The 26540-nt window shown below is 38.1% G+C and overlaps 1 protein-coding gene and 1 long non-coding RNA gene across 5 annotated transcripts in view; one reads left to right on the top strand and one right to left on the bottom strand.

Moving 5' to 3' along the window:
- Positions 1–11024, bottom strand: part of TFB1M (transcription factor B1, mitochondrial) — a 57546-nt gene extending 46522 nt beyond the window's left edge. The window contains exons 1-2 of one of the 4 annotated variants that reach the window (XM_012451866.3): positions 10821–11024; positions 8038–8189 (exon numbers count right to left, since the gene is read on the bottom strand). In XM_012451866.3, coding sequence (XP_012307289.2) covers positions 8038–8189; positions 10821–10953 — 285 coding nt within the window. In that variant the 5' untranslated portion in view covers positions 10954–11024. Of the gene's footprint in view, positions 1–3582; positions 4036–8037; positions 8190–10820 lie in introns of those variants that run through there. The other 3 variants (XM_064360529.1, XM_064360530.1, XM_021670096.2) reach the window with 3 other exon arrangements.
- A 271-nt stretch (positions 11025–11295) lies between these two features.
- Positions 11296–26540, top strand: part of LOC110568098 (uncharacterized) — an 82440-nt gene continuing 67195 nt past the window's right edge. The window contains exons 1-2 of the long non-coding RNA XR_002478430.2: positions 11296–11612; positions 14767–14856. This is a non-coding gene — a long non-coding RNA (uncharacterized LOC110568098). The remainder of the gene's footprint in view (positions 11613–14766; positions 14857–26540) is intronic.

The raw sequence follows: 26540 nt of genomic DNA, 5'->3' as shown, positions 1-26540 counted from the left end.
TCTTTAGAATAATGACCTCAAGAATTATGAAGGTGTTTTTGCTACCTTATTATTATTATTGTTTCTTCTGCCTTTACATTAGTCTTTTATAGCTTTCTGTCACTGTAATAACTGTAACTTCTTGCAGTTGTCAGTGGGCCTGCTTCTACCACTGGTCTCTATTTCTACTTTGCATGGACTAGAAAATCACTTTGGCTGTAAGCCACTTTTTGCTTATTTGCTGAGTTTTGTGTATGTTATGATTTTAACTATGGTTACATCAAGTAAGTTACATGTATAAAGTAAGTAGTTATGTCACAACAGCAAGGTAGGCAATCTTCCTTTTTTAAAAATTTGTTAGAAATTAAAGAATTTTTTTTATTATCTCTAATTAAAAATAGCTCTTTCTGCTTAGATGCTGAAATTACTTTATATGTCTCTTTATAAGATGAAAGGAAGGGGAATAATTAAAATAGCAACTATTTACTAGCTACTGGCATTATGCCAGGCTCTTTACATCCATTTCTATCCATCTTTGCAATATCGACAGAAGAGAACTATTGTTCCCATGCTGCAGATGAGAAAGTTCAAACTAGAAAAGGTTCAACAGCAAGCTCAAGGTCACAAAGCTAGTAGGTATCTTAGATTTGGTCACTAGACTATTTGACACTCAATCCCATGAACTTTCCACTATGTCTACAAAGTAGAAATAATCAGTTTTTACCTATAACAAAACCCAAATGTTGGGAGGCCGAGGTGGGTGAATCACCTGAGTTCAGGAGTTCAAAACCAGCCTGGTCAACATGACGAAATCCGGTCTCGACTAAAAATACAAAAAATTTGCTGGGCATGGTGGTGGGCACCTGTAATCCCAGCTGCTCGGGAGGCTGAGGCAGGAGAATCACTTGAACCTGGGAGGCAGAGCTTGCAATGAGCCAAGATCATGCCACTGCACTCCAGCCTGGGCAAAGGAGCAAAACTTCGTCTCAAAAACCAACCAACCAACCAAACAAACACCAAAGGCAGTACTAACAATAGTCAATGACTTACTTTCTCCCTCCAAAAATTCCGCAAACAACCACAAAATGTAATGGTTAAGAAGAATCCTGGAACTTCCTACTCTCGCAAAGATGAGTCCAAGGGACCAGACATAGTCTCCTGCCTTAAACCAATTTTAAAAATAGACAAAATAGATGAAACAACAATTTTCAGACATTAGACAACAAAAAGCACAGGAAAACCTACAGATTCAAGAAGTCCAATGAATTTTACACACAAGAAACTTGAAGACAACTACAGCAAGGCACATCATGATGAAACTGCTCAAAACCAGCAGAAAATAGCAAAAGCAGCCAGAGAAAAAAGAACAAATATAATTATCATAAAAGATTTGCAAGAAACAATGCAAGTGAGAAAACGGCGGAGCAACCTCTTTAGAGTACTAAAAGAAAAAAAAAACTGCCGAAATATTTTCCAAAATGAAGACTTTTTTCATCTTCAGTCTACAGCAATAAATACAGGTGGTTGTTGGTGATATGACATGCCTATAGATAAAAAGAATTGGAAGTTCAGATATAAAGTGACACATACAAAATCAACTGATTTTTGACAATAGTACCAAGGCAATTCAATGAGGAAAAGATAGTATTTTCAACAAATGATATTAAAAAGAAGCTAAACCTTACCTCATACTACATGCAAAAATTAGCCCAAAATGTATCACAGACCTAAATATAAAAGCTAAAATTATAAAATATCTCAAAGAAAACATAGGAGAAATTTTTAGTAATCTTGGTTTGGCGAGTATTTTAAAAACAAAATATAAAAAGCATTAAATCTAGAAGAAAAAACGGATAGCCAGGCATGGTGACTCACACCTGTAATCTCAGCACCTTGGGAGGCCAAAGTGGGCAGATCACGAAGTCAAGAGTTCAAGACCAGACTGGCCAACATGGTGAAATCTTGTGTCTACTAAAAACACAAAAATTAGTGGGGTGTGGTGACACGTGCCTGTAATCCTGGCTACTCGGGAGGCTGAGACAGGAGAACTGCTTGAACCTGGGAGGCAGAGGTTGCAGCGAGCCAAGATTGTGCCACTGCACTCCAGTCTGGGTGACAGAGCAAGACTCCATCTTTTGGGGGGGGGGGCGGAGGGGCCGAAAACAAAAACCAGATAAACTGTACTTCATAAACATGAAATTTCTGCTCTTCAAAATACATTGTTAAGAAAACAAAAAGGTAAGCCACAGCTGAGAAAACATTTGTGAAATCTGTATCTGACAAAGCCTCATATCTGAACTACATGAATATCTCTTAAAATTCAGTAAGACAAAAAAAGTATGAAAAATATTTGAACAAATAATTCCCAAAAGAATATACAAAGATGGCAAATAAGCACATGATATGTCCAGTATCATTATCTATTGGGGAAATGCAAATAAAAACCATAAGAGGATACCACTACATATTCACTAGGATGGCTAAAATTAAAAAGACTGACCATGCCAAGTTTGAGCGAGTATGTGGAGCAAGGGGAACTGTGAAGTACAACTGGTGGGAATGGAATATGGCACAGCCATCTTATAAAACAATACGGTAGTTCTGTAAAAAGCTTAATATACACCTACCACAGGACCCAGATATTCTAATCCTGGGTCTTTACTCAAGAGAAATGGAAGTGTATATCCATACAAACATATGAATGTTCATAAAAGCTTTATTACATATGAATGTTCATAAAAGCTTTATTACAGTATAAGAGCGAAGAAAATGGAAAAACCCAAAGTCTATCAACAGCTGAAAAGATTCATAAATTTGGTATATTTATAAAATGGAATGCTATTCAGCAATAAAAAGGAGCAAACTACTGATAAACACCTCGACATGGATGAATCTCAAAATAATTATGCTAAGTGCAAGACATCAGACAAAAAAGAATACATATTGTGTGATTCCATTTACAGAAAATTCTGAAAAATAAAAAATAATCTATAGTGACATAAGATCAGTGGTTGTCTGGTGACAGGTATGGATTACAAAGGAACGTAAGGAATCCTGATGATGATGAGTGTTTGTTTTCTTGGTTGTGATGATGGTTTCATGCAATTACATATATGTCAAAACTCAGTTAACTGAGCATGGTGGCTCTTGCCTGTAATCCCAGCATCTTGGGAGGCCAAGGTAGGCAGATTGCTTGAGCCCAGGAGTCTGAGACCAGCCTGGGCAACCTGATGAATATTTTATATTTCTACAAGAAATATAAAAATTAGCCAGGCATGGTGGTGTACACCTGTAGTTTGAGCTACTCAAGAGGTTGAGGTGGGACGATCGTATGAGCCCAGGAAGTGAAGGCTGCAGTAAGCTGTGCTTCACTTCCTGTCAGAGACCCTGTCTCTGTCTCTGTCTCTCTCTCTCTCACTGACTGACACACACACACACACACACACATAAACACACACAAATCCTTAATTTGTATACTTTCAATATGTACAGTTTACTGAGCATGAATTATATCTCAATAAATATAGTTTGTTTTACAGCTGCTGATAAAGACATTCCCAAGACTGAGCAATTTACAAAACAAAGAGGTTTAATTGGACTCACAGTTCCACATGGCTGGGGAGGCCTCACAATCATGGTGGAAGGCAAGGAGGAGCAAGTCACATCCTACTTGGATGGCAGCAGGCAAAGACAGAGCTTGTGCAGGTAAACTCCCATTGTTAAAACCATCAGATCTTGTGAGACTCATTCACTATCATGAGAACAGCACAGGAAAGACCCACACCCATACAAAGTATTTAGTGTGATAAACTCTCCATAAATATTAGGTATTATTATTTTTAATATATGAAGCCTTTAAAACAGTCCAATCTTCTGGCTTCCCTGGGCCACAATGGAAGAAGAATTGTCCTGGGCCACACATAAAATACAGTAACACTAAGGATAGCTGATGAACTTAAAAAAAAAATTGCAAAAGAATCTCATAATCTTTTAAGAAAGTTTAAGAATTTGTGTTGGGCCACATGCAGCCTGTGGGCCATGGGTTGGACAGGTTTGCTGTAAAAGAAACAGAAAAAAACAAATGAGGGGGAATCTGGATTACTTATCTGAAGGGGTATAAATGATTTATGAATTTATCTCCAGTTCAGAAATGGGGAAGAACCTATCAAAGCTTCAAATCCCCTGAGATGTCAGGAAATCTAAGTTTTTTCCAGTTCAGAAACAGGAAAAACCTATCAGGCTTCAAACTCTTTGAGATTCAGGAAATCTCACTCCCCTCCACAGCACAGAGAACCTAGTCAGTCACAAAAATGTAACAAGAAACAACAAAAAACTTTAAAACCTAAAAATGCACAATCAGAATGTGACAACATTATGAAAAGAAACCCTAGGTGTCCAATGTAAGTTTGATGAGTTGGAGAATGCCCCAATGTTTCCATAGCACTGGGGAATTTTCTAGTGCTCAGTGAAATAACATTACTTCCTCCTATACCTCTTTCCAGATTAGTGGTCTCCTGATCAGTCACTAATCACCAGAGGTAATGAAAGCATAAAAATAATAATTTAACTGATTACTTATAACTAAGATATCACTGAGTGCTTCATAAGTATCAGGCATACACTTCATCCTCATAAGAGTCCTATCAGCAAACTGAGGCACAGAGGACAAAATTACCCACCCAAGGTCACCCAACTAGTAGTAGAATTTGAAGTTAAACCCAGAGAGTCTGATGCTGAAGTCTGTCTTTACCACAAAACTATACTAAACATACTAGACATGTTTTCTTACCTTTATAATGTGCTGTCAGTGAAACCTTTATGTTAGCACTAGTTTTTCTTTCCCCTAAGCTGCCTCACGAAAAAACTGTAGGAACTGAACTAAGCTACAAATGACAGGCTTTCAGCTAGAAGGTATTTTATAAATTATTACAATTTCTTTAAAAAGTAATTCTATTAGCTTAGAAATCACTAAAATGGAATCCTTAAAATAGATCACTTTCTTTCTGCTTCTACTCAGTTTTATGATTAATTTAGTACCTCTAAAAGAAAGGAGTTTTACATATTGAAACATTCCTTACTGGGGAAAAAAAGGCCTATTTGATATTTTAGTACTCAACATTTCTTTTTAAGGCAAATTCCTTTCCTGCATATAAGATTCAAAGAATTATTTTGCTTCTACTGAAAACAAATGAGAAGTCAAATATAGTTTCCCTGAAGAGTAATTTAACTTGAAATCAGCTTTCACATTTAGAAAAAAGAGGAATGCTACACAAATATTTACTTTCACTATTGAATGATACATTAAGTTTTCTAATATGAGAGATATATATACGCATACATGTTGAAAAATGCTGAGTGTATGATAAAACATATTGTTTGCTAAGAACGATGGCAAGGAAAACCTAGCCACCCTCCCTTCCCCAATCCCCCCACCCCCACACAGTGAAAAACTACTTGGGGCACTGTAAAGTAGCAGGACAGAGTATTTATATCATCTACCAGTTAAAACAATTCTTTAAGCATGGGATATGTGACCCTGCCCCTGTAGCTCCCTTGTGGAGAACACTTTCTGACTTTCTGGTTTGTCCTTCATCAGTGGTAAGCAGGCACCAGCTGCCTACCTAGTTTATCGTGGTTCTATGAGAAAACACAGAACACCTGTTTGTTAATAATAAACACCTGTTTAGAGAGACTAAGTATGTGGGTCAGATTCTGCTCGAGGCCTTCAGCCCGGAATGCTGTCAGCCCCCTGAGGCTTTCAGCTCGGAAGGCTGCTGGTCCCCGGACAGTCCCGCTTTGTTCTATCTGGGTGTCTGCTTCTTAATACCTTCAGCGCTGCCTGGGTGGGGGTCTCTATGGCCGAGCTGGTCTCGGTACTTACATACACAGATACAGAAATAGCCAGTCAACCTTTTTGTTTCTTATGTGAGACATTTACTGAACACCTGCTATGTTCCAGGCACTGTTATGCAAGGTAGAGGTACAGCAGGGAACAAAACAGGCACAAATCTCCACCCTCATGTTACTTACTCCAGACAGGTGAGTCTGATAACAAATGGGAAGAACATATATATAGTACATCAGATGATGATGAATGAAACGAGACGAAACAAGGCTGGGGTTAGGAATGCAGCGACTTACGGGCTTGGGGGAAATTGAGAAGAGAAGGGTGGCAGTCACTCTTTTAAACAGTCTGCCTTCCAAGATCTTTTGTTCAGATCAGAGAGGAGAATATGTGGGAATGAATGGAAATTTGGTTCACCCCCTGGCCTGCTAAGAAAGAATCAACACAACGGATGGTGAGATTTGAGGAACAATAAGTCTTCTGAAGGGCAAAAAAGGGTGAGTATTGCCTATGTCCAAAAAGGGCTACGTGAATAAACCCGATGGGGATTATACAGTTATTCAGTTTCTTTTCATAATCTCATGATCTCACCCCAAATAATAATATTCCCATGTCTACCTCCAACTGATGGATAATTCTTAAAATTAGAATACAGTTAAAAACAAAACTCACTATTAAATTCCACATTTGATCAAGGAATATGTGCCATGTGACTAAGTCAAAGTTTAAAATTTGAAACCAATTCTGTCAGTATAGACAGGCAAAACTAGATAAAAGAAAATATGTAAGTTTTTAAGCATAAAAACTGGATAAAGCAAAATTAGGAAAAAACTGCTAGGTTTCTTAAAAATCAGATACATACACAAAAAGTTCTAAATTTTCAAAAATAATTTCTCAAACTGTTTTGACATAAATTAACATTTTTCCATTAATATATACACAAGTTAGTATTAGAATGTACTAATTTTACATCCATTTGTCCTTCTGTATGGAAGCAATAATGTGGATAATTTCATTATTCTATTACAGTCACATAGTAAATTGCTTGTTCATTTGAGCCAAAGGTTCAGGGCTCTTTCAGAATTAGGGAGAAATCAAACTAAGGCCTTTAAGTCATTAAGTGCCCCCCTACGAGGAAATCCTTTTACAAGATCCCTGATACAATCTATTTCACTGCCAACGTTTTAAAAAAAAATAAGTTCCTTCTTATTTCAAATCCTGAATCCTGCCTCCCTCAATTTCCACCTATTTGTTTTAGTTTTTTTTTTGTTTGTTTGACATTGAGTCTCTCTCTGTCACCCAGGCTGGAATGCAGTGGCGCAATCTTGGCTCACTGCAACCTCTGCCTCCTGGGTTCAAGCGATTCTCCTGCCTCAGCTTCCCAGGTAGCTGAGACTACAGGCATGCACCACTAAGCCCAGCTAATGTTTTTCTGTATTTTCAGTAGAGACAAGGTTTCACTATGTTGGCCAGGCTGGTCTGTTTTAGTTCTTTCTTAGAGAAGATCAAAACAAGCTTATTCTATCCACCACCAGCCTTGAATATGCAGCCGTATACATCCTTACCCAGGGCCTCTTTTCTCTAGCTGAAACATGCCCAGTTCCTTCAACTTTTATTTCTCATACAATAACAGTACCTATATGTTAAAGATGCATACATCATTTCATGTAAACCTCATCCTAAATCTATAAAAGTGCAGTGGTACAACTTCCTTCACTTAAAAAAATTCTCTTATAAAAGAATGCTTAAGCTTAATAATTAGTCTCTCATGATGAAAAGCGTGCATATGTGTTATTCATCCTTTGTTTGTGGAAATGCTTTTTTGAACCTAAACGGAGTTCTCAAAAGTCATAACAATGAGTCATTACTGGCCATTATTTATGTTTATTTCTGAAGGAATGGGCCATGGCTTGCACAGCTATTAGTAGAGTTAAAAAAAAAAAATCACAGAAAACAAGTTTGTTTAGCATAAATGTGTAAAGCAGGTTTATTCAAGGTGTAGTCAACAGACCATCTGGGAGTGCTTGTTAAAAAAAATGGAGATTTCTAAATTTCTCCAGACGGCAGAATCAAAATCTCTGGAATGGGGCCTTGGGGATCTGTAGTTGAGGGACAACCTACATAATCTTTAGATACCCTGACGTTTAAGCATCATGACATAAAGATTTAAATTCAGCTTTTGCCTCCCAAAGAAGACACTTTAAGGATCTCACCTGTAATCCAGGAATAAATCGAGTGTCCTTTTCAACCACCAGAAGTTCAGCAACACTGGCATTGAGAATGGATCTTGTGATTCCCCCCGGCCCAGGGCCGACTTCATAAACGTAAGCATCTGTCAGATTGCCAGCTTTCCTTACAATTTTATCTGGAGGAAAAAGAGTTTTAGTTATCTCAATTAACTTGGCAAATCTCAACGTATGAAATTTAGAGAGAAACATTTTCTATGAAAATTCAGCCATTACCCAATCAATTGATCTTAAGTATAATATTTATTTGACTATCTCTCTACCTAAATTGACATAAAGTGGCCATTCAATATGCTACCACATCACTGTTGAACTGTACCAGTCCCTTAACAAAAACAGGATTATCATGACAAAGTTTCTTAACTTAAATTTAGCTAATATTGTGGTTTCTATTTATTCTGTGCAAATTTCTTTCAAACTGATTTGAAACTAACCAACTCCTAAGAACAGACTGTATAAGCACACAGCACTTTTCTACAGTTGTGGAACACTGAATATTTGAATAAGCAACACTAGTTTCACATTCAGAATCTTCAGTATTGCTAGTGAAATCCAAAAGCAAAAAGTGCTGGAAGTCTCCATTTTTATCTGGAGACATCTCGTTGGTGGTCAATATGGCAATTCTTAGATCATAACATTTTCAGAAATTTGAATTCTTACTCATTTTCACAAAAAAAGTTAAATTGAGCAGTTGAGGGTTTTTAAAGCTTTGCAAACATGCATGTTATTAAGGAAAAATTAATTTTTTAATCAAATTCAAGTTAGTAGTCCTTAAGACATCATAAAAAAGGAGAGTCTTGACTCAGTGCAACCAATCATCACATCTGGAAAAACATGCAATGGGATGGTCTTAGTGAGTTCGAGATATGGAAATCCAAGGAACTGGTCTTCCTAGGGTAGGGGAAATTTAGTCACTAAAAACATACTAGCACTTCTTCTAAGTGTTCACAGTCCTATTTTTGCTTGTTATCAACAACATATCTCTGTGGGCTAAAAAGCAGAAACTAGTTTCTCAACCATTCAAAAATGGTTTAGTCTTTTAACAGGGAGGGAATTAGCATCCACTGACCATCTTATCTGTTAAGAGTGATGTACACACATTCTCACCTAATCCTTATATGTTAACCAAGGACTCCTATCCCAATTTAATTTCTCTTAACTTTTCAGTTTCCTTGTCTATTGTTTCACTTCGACAAGGTTATGGACTTCAGTACAGGTATAAATTCTAAAGCGAATGCCTCTAAGAGGGAACAGGAATGACACATTAAGCACATTATGGAATGAATATAATATTCTTATTTTTTAAAATGGAGAGCTACAACAGTAGGCAGGTTTCTGATCTCAAACTTTTCAGGCACATTCAAATACAAATGAGTATTAAAGAAGCACTAACAAATCAAGGAGCTTGGATTTCAATCTTGCTCTCTTCTGCCTGAGTGTCTAACCTCAGGTAAGTAAGTACCCTAATCTCCCTTAACTTTGGTTCCCATAGACAGAGTGGATACTACCTAGAATTTGAAATTTACTCCTGACGATAAAGTCTCATGAGAAAATGTATATGTAGGATTTCTAAAAATAGACAGACCTATAACTTCTGCCTTGAGAGTGGTGATTTATATTTAGAAGGTGGCTAGTAACAAGTAGAAAAGGCTGGCACTAGTTAGTACTAGAACCAAAGAGTTTTAGAGTGGGTAATCCTTTAAAGGAGTAGGCCCTTCTTCCAATTAAAAGACGAGAAAAGAGTTAAATTATTTTACCCAAAGTCATACTGCTACAGGCAGAATAAAGATTCTCCATGTCCAAGAAATAAAACATTTTATGTTTTCTGGAGTGTGCTTCATTTAACTGAAAATGAACTTTTTGGGTGTGATTTACTGCTCCTTTCAACTTCTGAAATGGGGCCTAATAGAATGAAATATGAAAATCCCAAAACCTAAGTACTCCAGCAGTGACTTAGTGGACATATTTGTAATATATTTTTGCAATCTCATCTCATAGAAGAGAACATCACTAAGCAAAGGTGATGGTGGTTAAACGAACATATACTAATAATTCTTCAAAACTCATCAAATTGAGCACTTCAAACTGGTGAATTTTATTGCATATAAGTTACACCTCATAAAAAGTGACTTTATTAGGTGTGGGAATGTAAACTTGCTAAAAGTAAGCTCCTCTAGGAAACACCGCCTGTTCACGCCCATATCCTATTTCCTGCACCGGCACAACGTTGCTTGTGTAGTATGTACTTATGAATATTAGCACCCTCGAGGATTTCTTAGACGCAACAGGTAAACGTTTAAATAACGAATCCTACGAGGGATACTCTTTTCACCAAGTTATTGATAAAATCGTCGCACCAATTTAAATTCTGATAACTTTAAGCTGCATATAAAGCAAGTCCAGTCAGCCTGTGGTGTACCATTTCAGAATGATGGATTTCATAGAGACCTAGATTCCAATATTCACCAATGCCTTTCACGACACACGAACCCTTCCTCCCCTAATGAGCTCGGCGTCTACGCCGCCTGCCTTCAGGCTACACTACCCTGAACGCGGAGTTGTGTGAGCAATCAACGCACTTCACATGTCTCCCGGGGGGTTGGACCGGAGTTCTTTTGATACAATCAGGTCGAAGGACCTGACCATGCTAGTGCCTGGACACCCGCCCACCCGGCCCGTGCGAGACCCCCCTGGCCCACGCCCCCAGGGACACATGGGAGACATCCGGAAAGCACGGCTAAGCCATCCACCTGTCAGCCTCAAGTCCAGGAGGAAATTCTGTGATAGCTGCTTCGCTGCTTGCAGTCTGAACAACTTAATGATTTCTCGAATCGAGGGCAATGGCAGGAGACGGAAAGTGCTGAGCTTCCCGGAGGCAGCCATAAGCCCCGGCAAGCGCCAGCCAACCCTGTCTCTCACTCGCGGCCTTCCCCGCCGCTCCGAAAACAACTCCCAAAGAAAGAACTTGCGAGACCTAAGTCCCGCCTCAGACTTACCCCGCCGGAAACGATAACCGCGGACAGGAAATCCGGCGTTCTGAGAGCGCATGCGCTACGTCCCGCTGAGCGCAGAGCAGGCTGGGTGCGCGGCGGCTTCCGGACGCGAGGGCGGTGGAGGAGCAGGGTGGGCGAGGCTTCTCCGGGGCGGGCAGTAGAGAGGGCGCCCAGGAGGGCAGGACGAGGCGGGGTCTGAGCAGGGTGGGGTTTTTCGGGGGAGTTGCTTTGAGATTTGGTGCCCCCGGTTTATTCCCGCCGTGAAGTTCCCAGGGGTTTCCGGCCCTTAGACGTTCCAAAAGCACATCTGTGAATATTAGAGGAAAAGCGGGTGCTTAGAGGCTAAGCTATTGTTTGTTAGCAATTCTTTCTTATGGTGAGGTGTTTTTAGAACCTCGGCTCTGCAGATGCTGCATGGCGGGTTTCTAACTTCGCTCAGCCTCAGTTTTTTCATCAGTTAAATGGACCTAACGTCTCTCTAAAAATTGTGAGCACTGAGAGAGATCGCCTGGTGTGCACATTCAGAACATAGTGCACGCATGGCATTGGGTAAGTGATCAGTGGTGGCCATTATAATATAATTATTTGGCAGATGAATAATTGGCCAGTGTAAAGAGGTCATTTGATTTGCTAGGATTACAGCTAAGAGAGAAGACTCAAATATGAGTTCTATCCTTCCATTATACCAGATAAAACAACGAAGCAAAGAAAAATATTAAAGTCTCTCTGATAGGTTGGAGAATTTTGCTCTTTCAACCCTGCTTATAATTTACACATTGCTGCATTGATCACAAATGAATCTAAAACTTTTTGTTAGTAAGTTTTTTAAAAAGCCAATGGAAAAATGAAGTACCTATGGGTATGCTATAGAAATGAGGAGTGCTTTGAAATTCCGGTGGAAAACTCAACCACTTTCTATAAAAGCTATTTTAAAAGGAACTGAGATAATCTCATAGCTTTAAAAAATAGTGATGACTGTCATAGAGGTAAGGAGATTTGCTGAATGTGGCATCAAAATGCGGACTGAAAGTACAAACTCTTGATTCAGAAATCTTATTGTCCACAACACTCTATACCTGAGAAGGCATTCATTCACCGTTGTATTCGTTATTTCCCTACTCCTCACAATGGCCTTATGTGAATGAGATTATTATCCTTAGTTTGCTGTGAAAAAATAGGGGAGGTGAGGTCATTTGACTTGCCCAGAATCAGATGGCAAAGTACCAGAGAGAAGACAACCTGAGTTGTGTCTTTTCTGAGTTCTGATCTCACTAGCCACACTCAAGTATCAGCTTATTATTTTTAAGTTAATATATATTAATTTTGTAACATTTAAATATATAGAAATGCAAATCTAGGTGTAAACATAAGCTTACAGCTTTCATGTGACTTTAAAACAATTGCAATAAATATATGCAAAACCAATACAAATGCTCTTATTAATTGATAATGATGAACATTGTTGAATCTCTACACTTAGTGCTGACTGGTAGAATTCCTTTTTGTTGTTGTTTTTAAGGTTCAGCCTACCAGCGATATGGTGTGCCATGTAATGACTGAATGTTCTCGTTAGTTTTCTGGAGTCAAACTATTACCAAATCTTTGTTCAAAATTTTTGCCATTGTCGCTTGTCTTTCTTTTGGAAGAACATGGAAGATGATATTAAGTCTGCCTGCATCTGTTTGCAGTAGCTTGGAAACAAGTAAATTTGAATTATTTGACACTAATGCTATCATGAATACACACGTTGCATGACCGATATAAAGAGGATATTCAGATGACCCCGAATATATTCACATGAGGTTTTTAAAAGATTAACGTCAACATAAAAACAAACTAAAATCTAAATGAGCAAAACAGCTTTGCATGGAGAATTTGTAGGTTCCTGATAATTTTCCCCCAGATCTAAAATGAATTTATGGATAGCTTATATCATGCCATCTTCAATAACTGACATTTGTTAGATTATGACCTCTTATTTCTAAAGCACCTTCCTTTATTACTTAATTCTCATTTCAATTCTGTGATGTAGGTTCACAAAGGTATTCAGTGACTAACTCATTGTCACAGTGTGTCTTAGTTCATTCCTGCTGCTATGACAAAATATCTGAGACTGGGTAATTTATAAAGAACAGAAATTTACTTCTCACAGTTGTGGAGTCTGAAAGTCCAAGATCAAGGAGCTGGCAAGTTTGGTGCCTGAAGGCTACTCTCTCTATCACAAGATGATAGCATCTTGTCACTGCATCCCCGGGAAAAGAGGAATGTCATGTCCTCACATGTCCAAAGGCAGAAAGGCGAAAAGGGATTAGCTAATTCCCTCCAGCTAATCATAAGGGCTCTACTCTCAAAAAATTAATCACCCCCTCAAGGCCTCCCTATCAATATACTATCACATTGGTGATTTAGTTTCAGCATGTGAATTTTAGGAAACATTCAGACCATAGCACAGTGCCAGTAAGTGGTGGAACTGAGTTTAGATCTTCTGACTCCACTGTGCTTTTTATTAACCTCTGGTATGTGTTAATTTTTGACCTGAGGTAAAAATTCCAGCTTAGGAGAATCTTCCAAGTTTTTAATAGTTCTTGAGATCCAATTTTTATCATCATAAATATCTAATCCTCAGTTTTTAATTTTCAGAAAATTATGCATAACTCCCTGCAAAAGCCTAAGAAATCAGCAGGGGGTGTTTTAGTAGTGTATTTCACATATTAATGCAAATGGTTTTATCCCTTAAAAGAGAGGTATGCAGTTTCATCAGTTTTGAAGCTTTGAAGTGTCTGCTTCATCTAGATACAGATTTTAATATGCTAAAATATTATAATTAATACAGAAATCACTAGCCCCACCTGTCAGTGAAGATGAAGAACTACAAATGATTCATATTAAACTATATTGCAGAATTCTAATTTGCATAAATCCCAGAATGGTTATATAGGAAAATTACTTATTATTTTAATATTTATTTTAATAAAAATGCATATGTGACTTTATTTGGTGTAATTTAATGCCTATTTATAGAAAAAGTGCTAATTCTAAAAGGTTGTCATTTTACTATTCCCTGAAAAAGACTTGAAAGCTGCAGAGAGCAATATCTTCCTGCCATGTGGGAATTTTCAGAGAAAATTAAATGTGGCTTGGAATTGCCAAATTGAACTTTATAAAATGACTATTATGGTATGTAAAGTGCCCTTTTCTGATAGTATTTTATAATTACATATAATATGATTCAATGCTCCAGAGAAATATTAAGAGCTGCATTTTTGCACATATTTGGTTTTTTTTTTTTTTAATGGCTCTTTGATGCCCACTGTTCACAAAGGAATCTAGTTACCTACCTAGAGGAAAGAAGGAAAAATGTAACTGAGCAGACGGACCAAATGCTTATTCTGTGGGGATAGAAGTAGGGCAACTTATGGCAACAACACAAGCTAATTGCCTGAGGGAATCATGGAACGCTTACACTATTTTTGAAAATACAGTGTTTATCCCCATTTCAAGCAGTATTTGAAAGCCTGCTCATTGTCCCCAAAGATTTGTGAGTTATTGTCAAGTATCCTAATGAGGTGTCGAGGATGGACAACTCTTTTGACTCAGGTAGCTGTGGGTAGGGCTTTTTCCTATTATACAGTAAAACAAACCTTTTTGTGAATGAAGAAAATATGCTAACGGCATTATAAAATAATTCACCTTTATTATATAGGCACACCTTTGAGATACTATGGGTTCAGAACCAGACCACCAAAATAAAGTGAGAGAGATGAAGTTTTTGGTTTCCCAGTGCATATGAAAGGTATGTTTACATTCTGTTTTTGTCTATTCAGTATGCAATAGCATTATGTCTACAAAAAATATGTGCATACCTTAATTTAAACTACCTTATGCTGAAAAAATGCTAGCGATCATCTGACCCTTCAGTGAATGTTAACCTTTTTGCTGGTAGAGGGTCTTGCCTTGACTTGATAGTTGCTAACTGATCAAGGTGGTGGTTTCTTAAAATAAGACAACAATGTATTAGTGCATCATTTAACTCTTCTTGTGAAAGATTTTTCTGTAGCAGACAATGCATTTTACCCACAGTAGAACTTCTTACAAAATTGGAATGAGTCCTTTCAAACTCTGCTACTGCTTTATCAACTAAGTTTATGTAATATTCTAAATCTTTTGTTGACATTTCAACAGTGTTCACAGCATCTTCACCAGGAGTAGATTCCATCTCAGGAAATAACTTTATTTGTTCATTCCTAGGAAGCAACTCCTCATTGTTCAAGTTTTATCATGAGATTGCAGAAATTCAGTTGTATCTTTAGGCTTCACTTCTAATTCCAGTTCTGTTGCTACTTCTACTGCATCTGCCATTACTTCCTCTATTGAAGTCTTGAACCCCCTAAAGTCATCTATGAAGGTTAGAATCTGCTTCTTCCAAACTTCTGTTAATGTTGATATTTTAGTATCCTCCTTGAATCATGAATGTTCTTAATATCATCTAGAATGGTAAATTCTTGGTAGAAGGTTTTCAATTTACTTTGCCGAGATCCATCAAAGGAATTATAGTCTAGGGGAGCTATACCCTTACAAAATGTGTTTCTTAAATAATAAGACTTGAAAGTAAAAATTACTCTTTGATTCGTGGGCTGCAGAATGGATATTAAATGGTTAGCAAGTGTGAAAACAATATTAATCTCCTTGTATATCTCCATCAGAGCTCTTGGGTGGCCAGGTGTGTTGTCAGTGAGCAGTAGTATTTTAAAACAATCTTTTTTTTTTTTCTGAGCAGTAGGTCTCAACAGTGACTTAAAATATTCAGTAACCATGCTGTAAACAGATGTACTGTCATCCAGGTTTTGTTGTTCTGTGTATAGAGCACAAGTAGATTAGATTTAGCATAATTCTTACTTGCCGTAGAATTTTTAATATGACATATTAGCATTGGTTTCAACATAAAGTCACCAGATTCATTAGCCCCTATTAAGAGTGTTAACCTGTTCTTTGCGGCTTTGAAGTCAGGCATTGAATTCTCCTCTCTAGCTATGAACGTCCTAAATGGCATGCTCTTCCAATACATGGCTGTTTTGTCTACATTGAAAATCTATTATCTGATATCACCACCTTTATCAATGATCTTTCCAACACCTATATCCCATACCATCATCAATTCCCAAAATCCTATCTCAACAACAGATCTCACACTTGACTTCTCTCCAGTTCTACTGCCAGCATCTTTCACATTCATTCCCACAAGAGCTTTCAATCTTGTTCTACTCTTATATGCAGCAGCAAAATGATCTTTAAAAGTGGAAATTGGATCACTTCACTTATCTGCATACAACCCTTCAGGGACCTCCCATTGCATTTAAAATAAAAATCGAATCCCTTGCTATGGCCTAAAAAACCTATGTCCAACCTCATTTAGCTCCACCTTCCCAAAGATAAGCTGTGGCCATGCTGGTCCTCTTTCAATTCCTCAAACATGCCAAGTGCTTTCTTCCTCTCTCTTCTTGCATATACAGTTTTCTCTGCCTGGGATGATCACCTCCCACTCTTCAGCTGGCTATCGCCTTTTCTTTTTCTGTCTCAACTTCAAGGTGACCTCTTCAGCTAGAGCTTTTCTTGACAAATTCTAACAAGAGAAGAACCTAATTTGACCTTTGACAAGCTCTCCTTAAGGTTTTGCTAGGAAGTCTTAAGGAGAATCCATTATGACTCAGGCACCAGTAGGGGGTTTTTTGGGGAGGCTGGGAGCATGTATTTTTGGCAGGTGTGGCTGTGTTCTAATTCAATATTGTAACTAATATAGTATGGCCATTTGATACATTCAGGCCAAGTATCAGTCAGTACTGTTTCTACTCAAGGGTCTCACTACCTCTTCTGTGACTCTTCATCTCAGTCTTGTTTGCTCCTTTGGTACAATTACCCTTTATTTTTGTTATTATTTTTGTTGCTTATTTGTTTTTCTGTGTATATGTCTGTGTTTTCTACTAAAATGCAGGATCCATGAAAACAGGGCAGTATCTGTTTGTTCACTAAAGTGAACCAATTGTTTACCTAGAAAAAATTCTGTTACACAATGGATGTTTAATACATATTTGCTAAATAAATGAATGAAAATGACTTCCTCTGGTTAGTTAGGGTACACTTTATTTTCTATAAGAATATGCAACTCCAAAAATTATAGCTGTTTTCAAACTTTTAAAAGTCCTGGATAGATCTTTTTGTAGACTATCTTATACTTCTTCCCAAGAACCCTTATGATGAAACCATCACATTAGCCTTTCCAAGAAGCTTATGTTTCTAAATTAGATCTCTTTCTCCAGCTCATGCTCCTCTTTAGCTTAAAATTTTTCCCTTTTTCCACTTAAAGGGAGAATGTTCAGACCTCTTACTGTGCCACTCTGGGTCTGACACAATCTGGGTCTAAATTCCTTTCTACTTGCATTTCTATCACGCCTTCCTTTATTTCCTTAGCATATCCGGAGACCTGCTACTCGACAAGAATGCCTCTGCAACTTTCTTTATCTGCTTTGTTGGACGAAATCCTATTCATTTTTCTGGGTCCAACACAAGTGTGACTCCTTGTGAGAAATTTTTTGATATTTATTGACCACCGTCTTGTCACACTCTCCGCTCTGGTCCTGATCCCTTCCACTCCGAGGTCCTGTTGTGCTACATTCATAAACACAGCAGAATGCATGTTGCATTTGGCAATGTAGTAACTCGCATCATCATATACTGCATTGTAATATGATATAATGTCAGGGCCTCCTTTGTCAGACTCTCAGCTCTTCAAAGAAAGCAATGTATTTTATTCATCTTTGTGTATGCAGCACCAGGAGGGTGCCCGGCACCAAGATATGTTTCCTGATCAGACCCAAGCCATGGAGATTGTTGCCAGTTTTAGACACAAACTACACAGAAAACTGTAATGAATAGAGCAGGGGTGCTGGAGTTAAGAAAACTTGGGTAAAAATCCAGCCTCCATCCTCCTTTTACTTATGTGACTGGGCAAACTACCTGATCTTTTTGGAGCTTAGTTTTTGTGGTAAGCAAAATAATGGCCCCCAAAGATGTTCACATTCTAATGTCTGGAAAATGTGAATATGTGAGGTTACATGGCAAAGGAGAATTAAGGTTGCAGATGGAGTGTAGCTTGCCGGTCAGCTAACTTTAAGATAGGGAAGGCCAGGTGTGGTGGCTCCTGGTACTTTGGGAGGCCAAGGTGGGCGGATCCCGAGGTCAAGAGATGGAGACCATCCTGCCAACATGGTGAAACCCCGTCTCTACTAAAAATACAAAAATTTGCTGGGCACGGTGGCATGTGCCCGTAGTCCCAGTTACTCGGGAGGCTGAGGCAGGCTAATTGCTTGAACCAGGGAAGGGGAAGTTACAGTGAGCCGAGATTGCGCCTCTGCACTCCAGTCTGGCGACAGAACAAGACTCTTAAAAAATAGATAAGGAATGATGCTGGATTATGCGCGTGAGCCCATTGCAATAACGAGTCCTTAAAAGTGGAAAAGAGAATTGGAAGAGAGAGCCAGAGAGACGACAGTGTGAGAAGGACTTGGCCTGATGTTGCTGGCTTTGCAGATGGAGGAAGAAGAACGGAGAGGTTCAAGAGGCAGGAAGATTGAGCATCCTCTGGAAGCTGGAAAAGGCAAGGAAATTGATTCTCTCCTAGAGCTTCCAGAAAGGGAGGCAGTCCTGCTGACATCTTGATTTGAGCTCAGTGAGAGCCATTTCAGACCTCTAAACGACAGAATGGTAGGATAATACACTCATGTTGTTTTGAGCCACTCAGTCTATGGTAATTTGTTACATCAGCCACAGAAAACCTATGTAGCTGCTTTAACTGTAACATGAGAATGGTAATAGATGCCTGATAGCTTTACAAAATATATGTTATGTCTCATTACACTTCATAAGACAATGCATGTAATAGACCAAATATAGTGCCTAACACACTGAAGTTGTTTCATAAATTCATTAATTCTCTTCTTCTCTCTTCCTGTCTGAACACGCTCATCTGGTAGACATAGATCAAGCTATATATAATCAACATACAAACTGTATGGTATTAAAATAAGCGTTCTTATGGTATTGAAATCAAATAACCATCCGATATAGTTCCCTTATTGTTGTTGTAACATATGACAAAGTAAGCTCAGAGGATTTCTGCTTATTTATTGTTCTGTACCTTTCATGAGAAGATGATTTTTCCTTCTGCAGATTTTTGTTGAGCTTGGCTGTTGCATATTAATTATTTTTTTGCTTCATTATTTAGAGGCATTGATAATTTTAACACTGGAAATTTATCTTAAGGGCAGAATTACAAATGTTATACCTTAACACGAGTGCACCATTTGATCTTACCATTGCCCACTTTGAAACTATTCATTTTAGCCTATTTGACAACTTTCTTGTTCTTTTTGGGGATGGGAATGAAGAAGGGTCAGTGGTTCTAATTCAGCAGAAAGGTTTAGGTAACAGTTATACCAAATCAAGTGGAAGTGCAAAATATACAATCTTGAATTATCATAATACAATGGTAAATTGTGTTGTGAAATTATGTACATGATATTGTGGCAGAAATCCTGTAATTTTAGATTAACTTCAAAACAGTTTGCTTAAGAGTCTTATAAATGGTAGAGACTTTGGGGAAGGAAAGAGGAGTGCTGGCTTAGGACTATAATAATGATAGTAGTTCATTTATCTTGCATTATGTTTTATTATATCATGTCATAATATGTTAACATCACACCCCCTCATAACATACTATAATTTATGTATTATGAGTCAAATAGACTTTTATAGCTTCACCTAGGAATCCAATCATGACTTAAACTGTTTTTAGTTTAAAATTTAGTTTATTTTTAGTTTAAACTATGTTTAAGTTGTGATTGGATTCCTAGGTGAAATTACAAAAGCCTACTTTAATGACTTCCTATTTCTTTCTTTCTTTTTTCCTCTGGATCATTTTTTGCCCAAATGACTTCTTATTTCTATAGGAAAAATGCCTCCCAAATTCCAATGAATTTAGAAATGATTTGTTGCAGATTGCCAAAACAAACTTTTGTAACTGTCCTTGTTATTCTTATTCTCTTGTGCTTCAATCTGCAGCCAACATTTTTTTTTTTTGAGCCAGGATCTTGCTTCTTTACCCAGGCTGGAGTGCAATGGCATGATCTTGGCTCACTGCAACCTCTGCCTCCCAGGTTCAAGCAATTCTCCCTCAACCTCCCCAGTAGCATGTGCCACCACGCACAGCTAATTTTTGTATTTTTGGTGGAGATGGGGTTTCACCCTGTTGGACAGGCTGATCTTGAACTCTTGACCTCAAGTGATCCGCCCACCTTGGCCTCCCAAAGTGCTGAGATTACAAGCATGAGCCACTGCGCCTGGCCCCAACCCTTTGTTCTTCATATGTATTTTTCCCAAACTTTTTAGATCATGACCCGCAGTAAGAAATGCCTTTTACATTGTAACCCTGTATATATACACACACCCACCTATGCACTTGAAATTTGATAAAACATTCTATATTTGTGATGCAATCTTTTACAAACTATTTTCTAAACTATTTTTTTTTAAAAATGATTGTTACAATTTATCATAATTTTTACTGCCCAGTAATAGTTATGACCTGCAGTTTGTAAAACACTGACTGAAAACTAAGCCTGAAAAGTGTAACATGGTACTTGGATGTGTGATCTCTGTCAGTTTTCCTTCATTCACTTGCCATGACTATCTTTGTAACTCAGATGACAAACTTTTTTTGTTTGCTTTTTAAGTTTGAGAACCACTAGCAGTGCAGGTAACTAACAAATGTGGTAGGCATGTAATTTAAATGTATATACTCTCAACGTAATTTATTATAAAGTATAATGATTTGTGTCCTGTGAGAAAGGTTGTATACTATTTTCCCACTCTCTTATATGCATTGGCTTTTTGGGAGTCTTCTGGTACATGTCCTTTTCTTGTGTATTAAGTGCATAGAGCATTTTATTTTATTTTATTTTATTTTCTTACAGGAGAAAGGCCCTTCCCTGTTAGAGGAAGCTTTGGGAAGAAATGGTCCTGGAAGCCTATATAGTTTAGGAGGCTTTCTTTAAAAAAAAGAATACAACATTATAAATATAAAATTAAATCTCAAAGCCATTTATTTGGAATAAGAAAATGACTGACAAGAAATGACAGCTACTTAATGACAAAGAGCACAAACATAACAACATCCTGAAAAGTAATCCAATATTTTTATTTTAAAAGTAAATAAACACATTTTATTTTGTTTAGCCTAATATTTAATTGAATTTACTACTTTCAGACTTCTTCGATAATTTTTCCCTTCCATTTTTAAAAGCAAACTCTTCAATTTCATCTTTATATGATAATGTTTTGGGAATATATTCCATAGAGAAAACAGAAAGATAATGTAGTCTTTCCTCTACCATGATTGATTACAGTTTGCTTTTTTTTTTTTGATAATTTAGAAACATTTCTTATAGCTTTCACAACTCATAGTTAGCAATATCATATAAATTGTTAGGATTGCCGGGCATGGTGGCTCACGCCTGTAATTCCAGCACTTTGGGAGGCTGAGGCAGGTGGATCATGAGGTCAGGAGTTCGAGACCAGCCTGGCCAACATAGTGAAACCCCATCTCTACTAAAAATACAAAAATCAGCCGGGTGTGGTGGCAGGCACCTGAAATCCCAGTTACTCAGGAGACTGAGGGAGGAGAATTGCTTGAAACCAGAAGGCAGAGGTTGCAGTGAGCGGAGATCATGCCACTGCACTCCAACCTGGGTGAAAAGAGCGAAACTCCATCTCAAAAAAAAAATTGTTAGGATTGTTCTCAAATTTGGAAAACCTATGCACATATGATCTGTTTGTTTTTAGGGCATTTCAAACTTTCTAGTGCGCTATCCTACGTTGAATACTTTGAATTAATGATACTCATTAACCAATTTGTCATTAGGTGTCCTCATTGTGGTGAAGTATTGTGACTTTATATTTTATTCATTGATGTCAATATTTGATGTCAAAAATTTGGATATTTAATTTTTTCCAGTGTATTCATATGATTCACTTGTGTCTATTAATTGGGTTATCAAATAATCCATAAGCCTATCATTATTTTTACTCTGTTCTTCTGACTGCATTTGATATGCTGAATGTTTTTGTTGCAGTTTACTTCTTTATATTGGAATAATTTCTATTGATTTTATTGCTCACTATATTGCTTTTGTTTCTTACTCTGTTACTTTTTATCAACATTTTCTCTCAGTTCTTCAAATACACGATTTAAAGATACCAGAAAGCATACTCCATATTCTCCCAACAGGAGTCTATATTTTTACATTTATTTTACTGAAATGTTCTGAAACATCTTCCCAAATTTCCATTAAAATGTGTGTTTCTAACTCCATTTCCCCTTTAGCCAGATTCCCAAAGTGCTCTCCGTCACCAGAATACAACCTGAAAAGGAGCAGTGGTCTTGACTGACTAGGGTTAAGATGTCTTGCTTTTGTACATTTCACAAAAGCATATACCATGTGAGTAGATTTCTAGGGCCCTGCCAAGGTTTGAAAATGGCTTGTTCAAGTGAAAGGCCCTGATGTTTCAACTTCTCACACTTCCTGGTTAATCTGCTTGTATACAGGGAGAAAGACCAGACGGAACAACCTCTTGGGATACCATTATTAGAGACGAGTTGTGTCATCAAGGCAAAGCAGGGCTTCTCTACAATGCAGTCAGTTGTTTGCATCCCCCAAAAATCAGGCACTGAGGCAAGGATGTGGATACAGGTTGTTTGTTTGTTTAATTGTGCTTCTTGGAGAGGTGATCCCAAGCACAAGTGAGGAAGTGGGTAAAATGCCATGGGAAAAGAAGGGCCAATTCAAGGGGTGAGCGAGTAGTTTAATGTTAGGGCTCCAGGGCAACTAGGGCTCAATCCCAGGAGATCTTTTGAAAAATTTTGTGCAGCCCAACTCAGCATTGTCCCACCAGAAGCTAGGGAGGCTCCAAAGCCCTCAGGCATGGAATACAGGGAGGGAGGTGGGGAGCTGTCAGTTTGCCTAGGACCACAGCTGCAGATGAACTCAGGAGGGCCATGGGGATATGGGGTGGGGCAAAGCCAGGCAGCATCTGTTACCCTGTATGAATCTTACTCACCTTAGAGTTGAGGAACTCAAAATTATTTAGAGTGATAAGGAATCTTCAATGTTGTGGATCTTTCTTACGTCATTAAGAGGACTTTGAAGTTAGTGGAGAGGGGATTGAAAGACGTGAAGTCATCCCTAACTTGCCAAAGAAATGTTCAAATGCAAGTATTGAAGTTCTAAAATCAAGACATTTTGAACCAGAGATGAGTATTTTCTTTAGACAAAAAGAAGGCATAGTTAGAATTTCTGATTGCCTTTATTTAAATCTGTCACCTAAGTATAAACAAAAGTGGTGAAATATATTTGCATATACCAGCAATGAATAGTTCATTAATGAGAGTGGATTTTACCTTTCTGAGGGTTCCCGTTGTGTAATCTTACTCATTTTGAGGAAGGCAAGAGTTGACCATTTTATGCTCATCTACAACAGTCACCTATTAAAGACTGGAATTACGATAATCCAAGGGGGAAAATATATTTAAAACAAGATTGGTCTACGTAGGAGAATTAGCATCAGGCTAAGTGTTAATAAAGCTTGGTTTTATCCCATTTAGTGAGCTCCATAAACCTTGAGAAGCCATTTTTATTCTCTGTGCCTCAGTTTCCTCATCTGTGTGATAGAGGGCTTGGATTGGCTGATTCTGAAGATCACCTCCAGTTCTGAGGTAGTTGTTGAAAACATGAGGACTGAAGGCTGTCCTAAGGCATGGGTCTTATTGTGGGTCTTACTGTGGTATTGTTGACTTGGCCAAATGTTAACCTTTCTGACCTTCAGTTTTCTCCTCTGAAAAATGAAGGGGTTGGGCTATTCTTTAAGGACACCTCTTTTCTATAGTCCAGATAAACGTGAGGGGAAAAATCTGGAAGAATGCATAGAGTGAAGCTCATGCCACTGGGTGGCGATCTTGCTCCATGTTAAGAAAAATTTTATGGCATTTACCAAGAGTTTCAAAGTTTGACTTAACTAAGCATAGTGAAGAAAGACTTTCAAAATGATAAAATAAAAAAGCAGGCCAGCAAAAACCAGAATTATAGGGGAAGTGACAATAAACAGCAATGCCAAATAAGAGACATAAAATCCCTGTAGTCAAGGCAGTAAAACATAGAGGGGTATATGAGAGTTGTGTTTTGGGTAATATTTAAAGGAATATAGGGAGAGGAGTGCATTGTAAATTCATATAGTTTTTGAAAAGCATGATATAAAAGTTAACTCTAACATTTAAAAATTAAACTTGTAGAATTACCAAATACCTTAAGATTGTGCTAGAGTACTGAAGTCTAAACTTCAAAAATCTAAACCAAATCAGCAAATATATGTTACTTCTTTTGTCTAAATCTCAAAGGAACACTTAAGGGGATTGTAATACTGTTCCAATTTTTTGATATTAAATCAAATGAACCAATAAACAAGTTGTGAGCTTTTTCACATTTTATGGGATGATGTGGTCTTTCTCAGGCTGTCTCACTTACCTTGAGAATCTTGGGCTGATTGCTCCTGGGGCTTGTGATTGCCTCTGCATTGGGTGGAGGGCCGTTTCTCTGGGGAGCTGAGCATTAGGAATGCAGAGGAGGATAAAGGCTCTGATCATAGTGCCACTTACCTCTATCTCTAGAAAAGGTTATATTCAAAGGAAAACACAATCTTCCCACCAAAGCGCCAGTGAGCATGAAGGGAGGAATCCAGGGACTTGAGGTTCTTCTCTGGGACTTGAGGTTCACACTCCTGAAGGTGGCAGGTCATGTCTTGTGCAATAAGCCGAGATCTGACAGCTGGAGGATGCCTAAGCCACAGTCTGCCATTTCCCATTGTTGACTTTTCTGTTCATCATCCCCACTGGTTTTCTTCCATTTACTCCTTATCCTCCTTTTGCTAGGTGGATACAGGTTTCTTCTGAAGGCCAAAGCCTGGGCCCTGTTGCTCTGGTCGTCATGGCTGTTTCTCTTCTCTCTTTTCTTTTGATACATTAGCTATTAACTTACATAATCCGCTCACTGGTGGATGTCCCCATTCAAAAGGCAAAAAAAAAAGTTATATTGCTAAGTAACCTTTTACAATGAATAGCATTCATTATGCATTTGCTTAATGATACAAAGGCATTGTTTGCTCTATTGCAGGTGATAACAGCAGATCAAAGACACCGAGGCCAGAATATGCTTGAGCAGAGCCAGCAGAGACTGTATGGAAATTACGCTTAGCATTTATGTTGCACTTTATACTCTCAAAGGATTCTGCAATTATTAATTAATTATCCCACACAGTAGCTCTATGAGGAAGGTCAGTGCCAGTAGCTCTATTTTACAGATGAAGAATCAGATAGCAGTTAAGTGGTTTCCCCCTTTCCACCTCAACATTTAAAGATCTCATGTCAAAGCAGACCTAGTGGTGGGGGCAGCAGGTAAGTTACAATTGACTGAAGAGTCAACAGACTAGGGCTGCCTCTTGCCCAGGCTCCACTGCCTTTCATCTGTCTTTTGAAAGCCCTCTGAGCATAAGCTAGGTTCTGGACTTGCATACTGCCTCCCCAGGCAGCCTGCTTGCTCTTGCTGTGCTTGCCATTTCTGTATATCCACTGTCATGTATGTAATTTTATTTCTTTTCATTCATTCCCTCACTCATTCATTCATTCATTCATTCAATGAAACTTAATTGGGCATTTCTTGTAGTTGATTTGGCTAGGAATGTTGAAATGAAAAAGATGATTCTTGCCTTTGAGGAACTTTAATTTCTTAATAGGGACACACATACACACACCCACATATACACACACATACCTTGCTGGAGGACATGGGACGAATGAGGTGTTAATTCTTCCTGGTAGCATCATGAAGGTCTACACTGAGGAGATGGTGTTTGAGCCAATCTCTTGATGATGCCATGTTTATGATCCAAGCAGCAGGATCCTGATAGTCTCTAAAGGAGAGATGATAGAAGGTGCCCTGAATGCCGAGAAGGCCAGAGCCTCTTAGGTCAGGCCTCCTGTTGGCTAATGTGATAAACTCTTATCCTATAGTATTTTAATTATTTATGCGAGTGTTTTCCTTTTTTACAAGACTAGAAGCAATTTTAAAATGAGGACAAATTCTGATGGCCCACAGCATATTGCAGGGAATAATAGCAGGAATAGCTGTGAGTAAATGAGCCTATTCTGTTTAGTGCTTTACTTAGCTGGTTCTAGTTAAGCCTGACAAAAACCTTTGAGGCACTGTTGTTATTCCCCTCTCCTCTTTTTACAGTTGGGAAAAAGAGAAGCTGGGAAAGTTTAAGTAATTTACTCACAGCTACCTAGTTCTATGTGCCATTGAACAATAATTTGGTGAC

Source organism: Aotus nancymaae, unplaced genomic scaffold (assembly GCF_030222135.1).
Source record: "Aotus nancymaae isolate 86718 unplaced genomic scaffold, 86718_ANA_hifiasm-v0.15.2.pri h1tg000040l, whole genome shotgun sequence".
Classification (NCBI taxonomy): domain Eukaryota; kingdom Metazoa; phylum Chordata; class Mammalia; order Primates; family Aotidae; genus Aotus; species Aotus nancymaae.
This window is presented reverse-complemented; position numbering and strand designations above follow the sequence as displayed.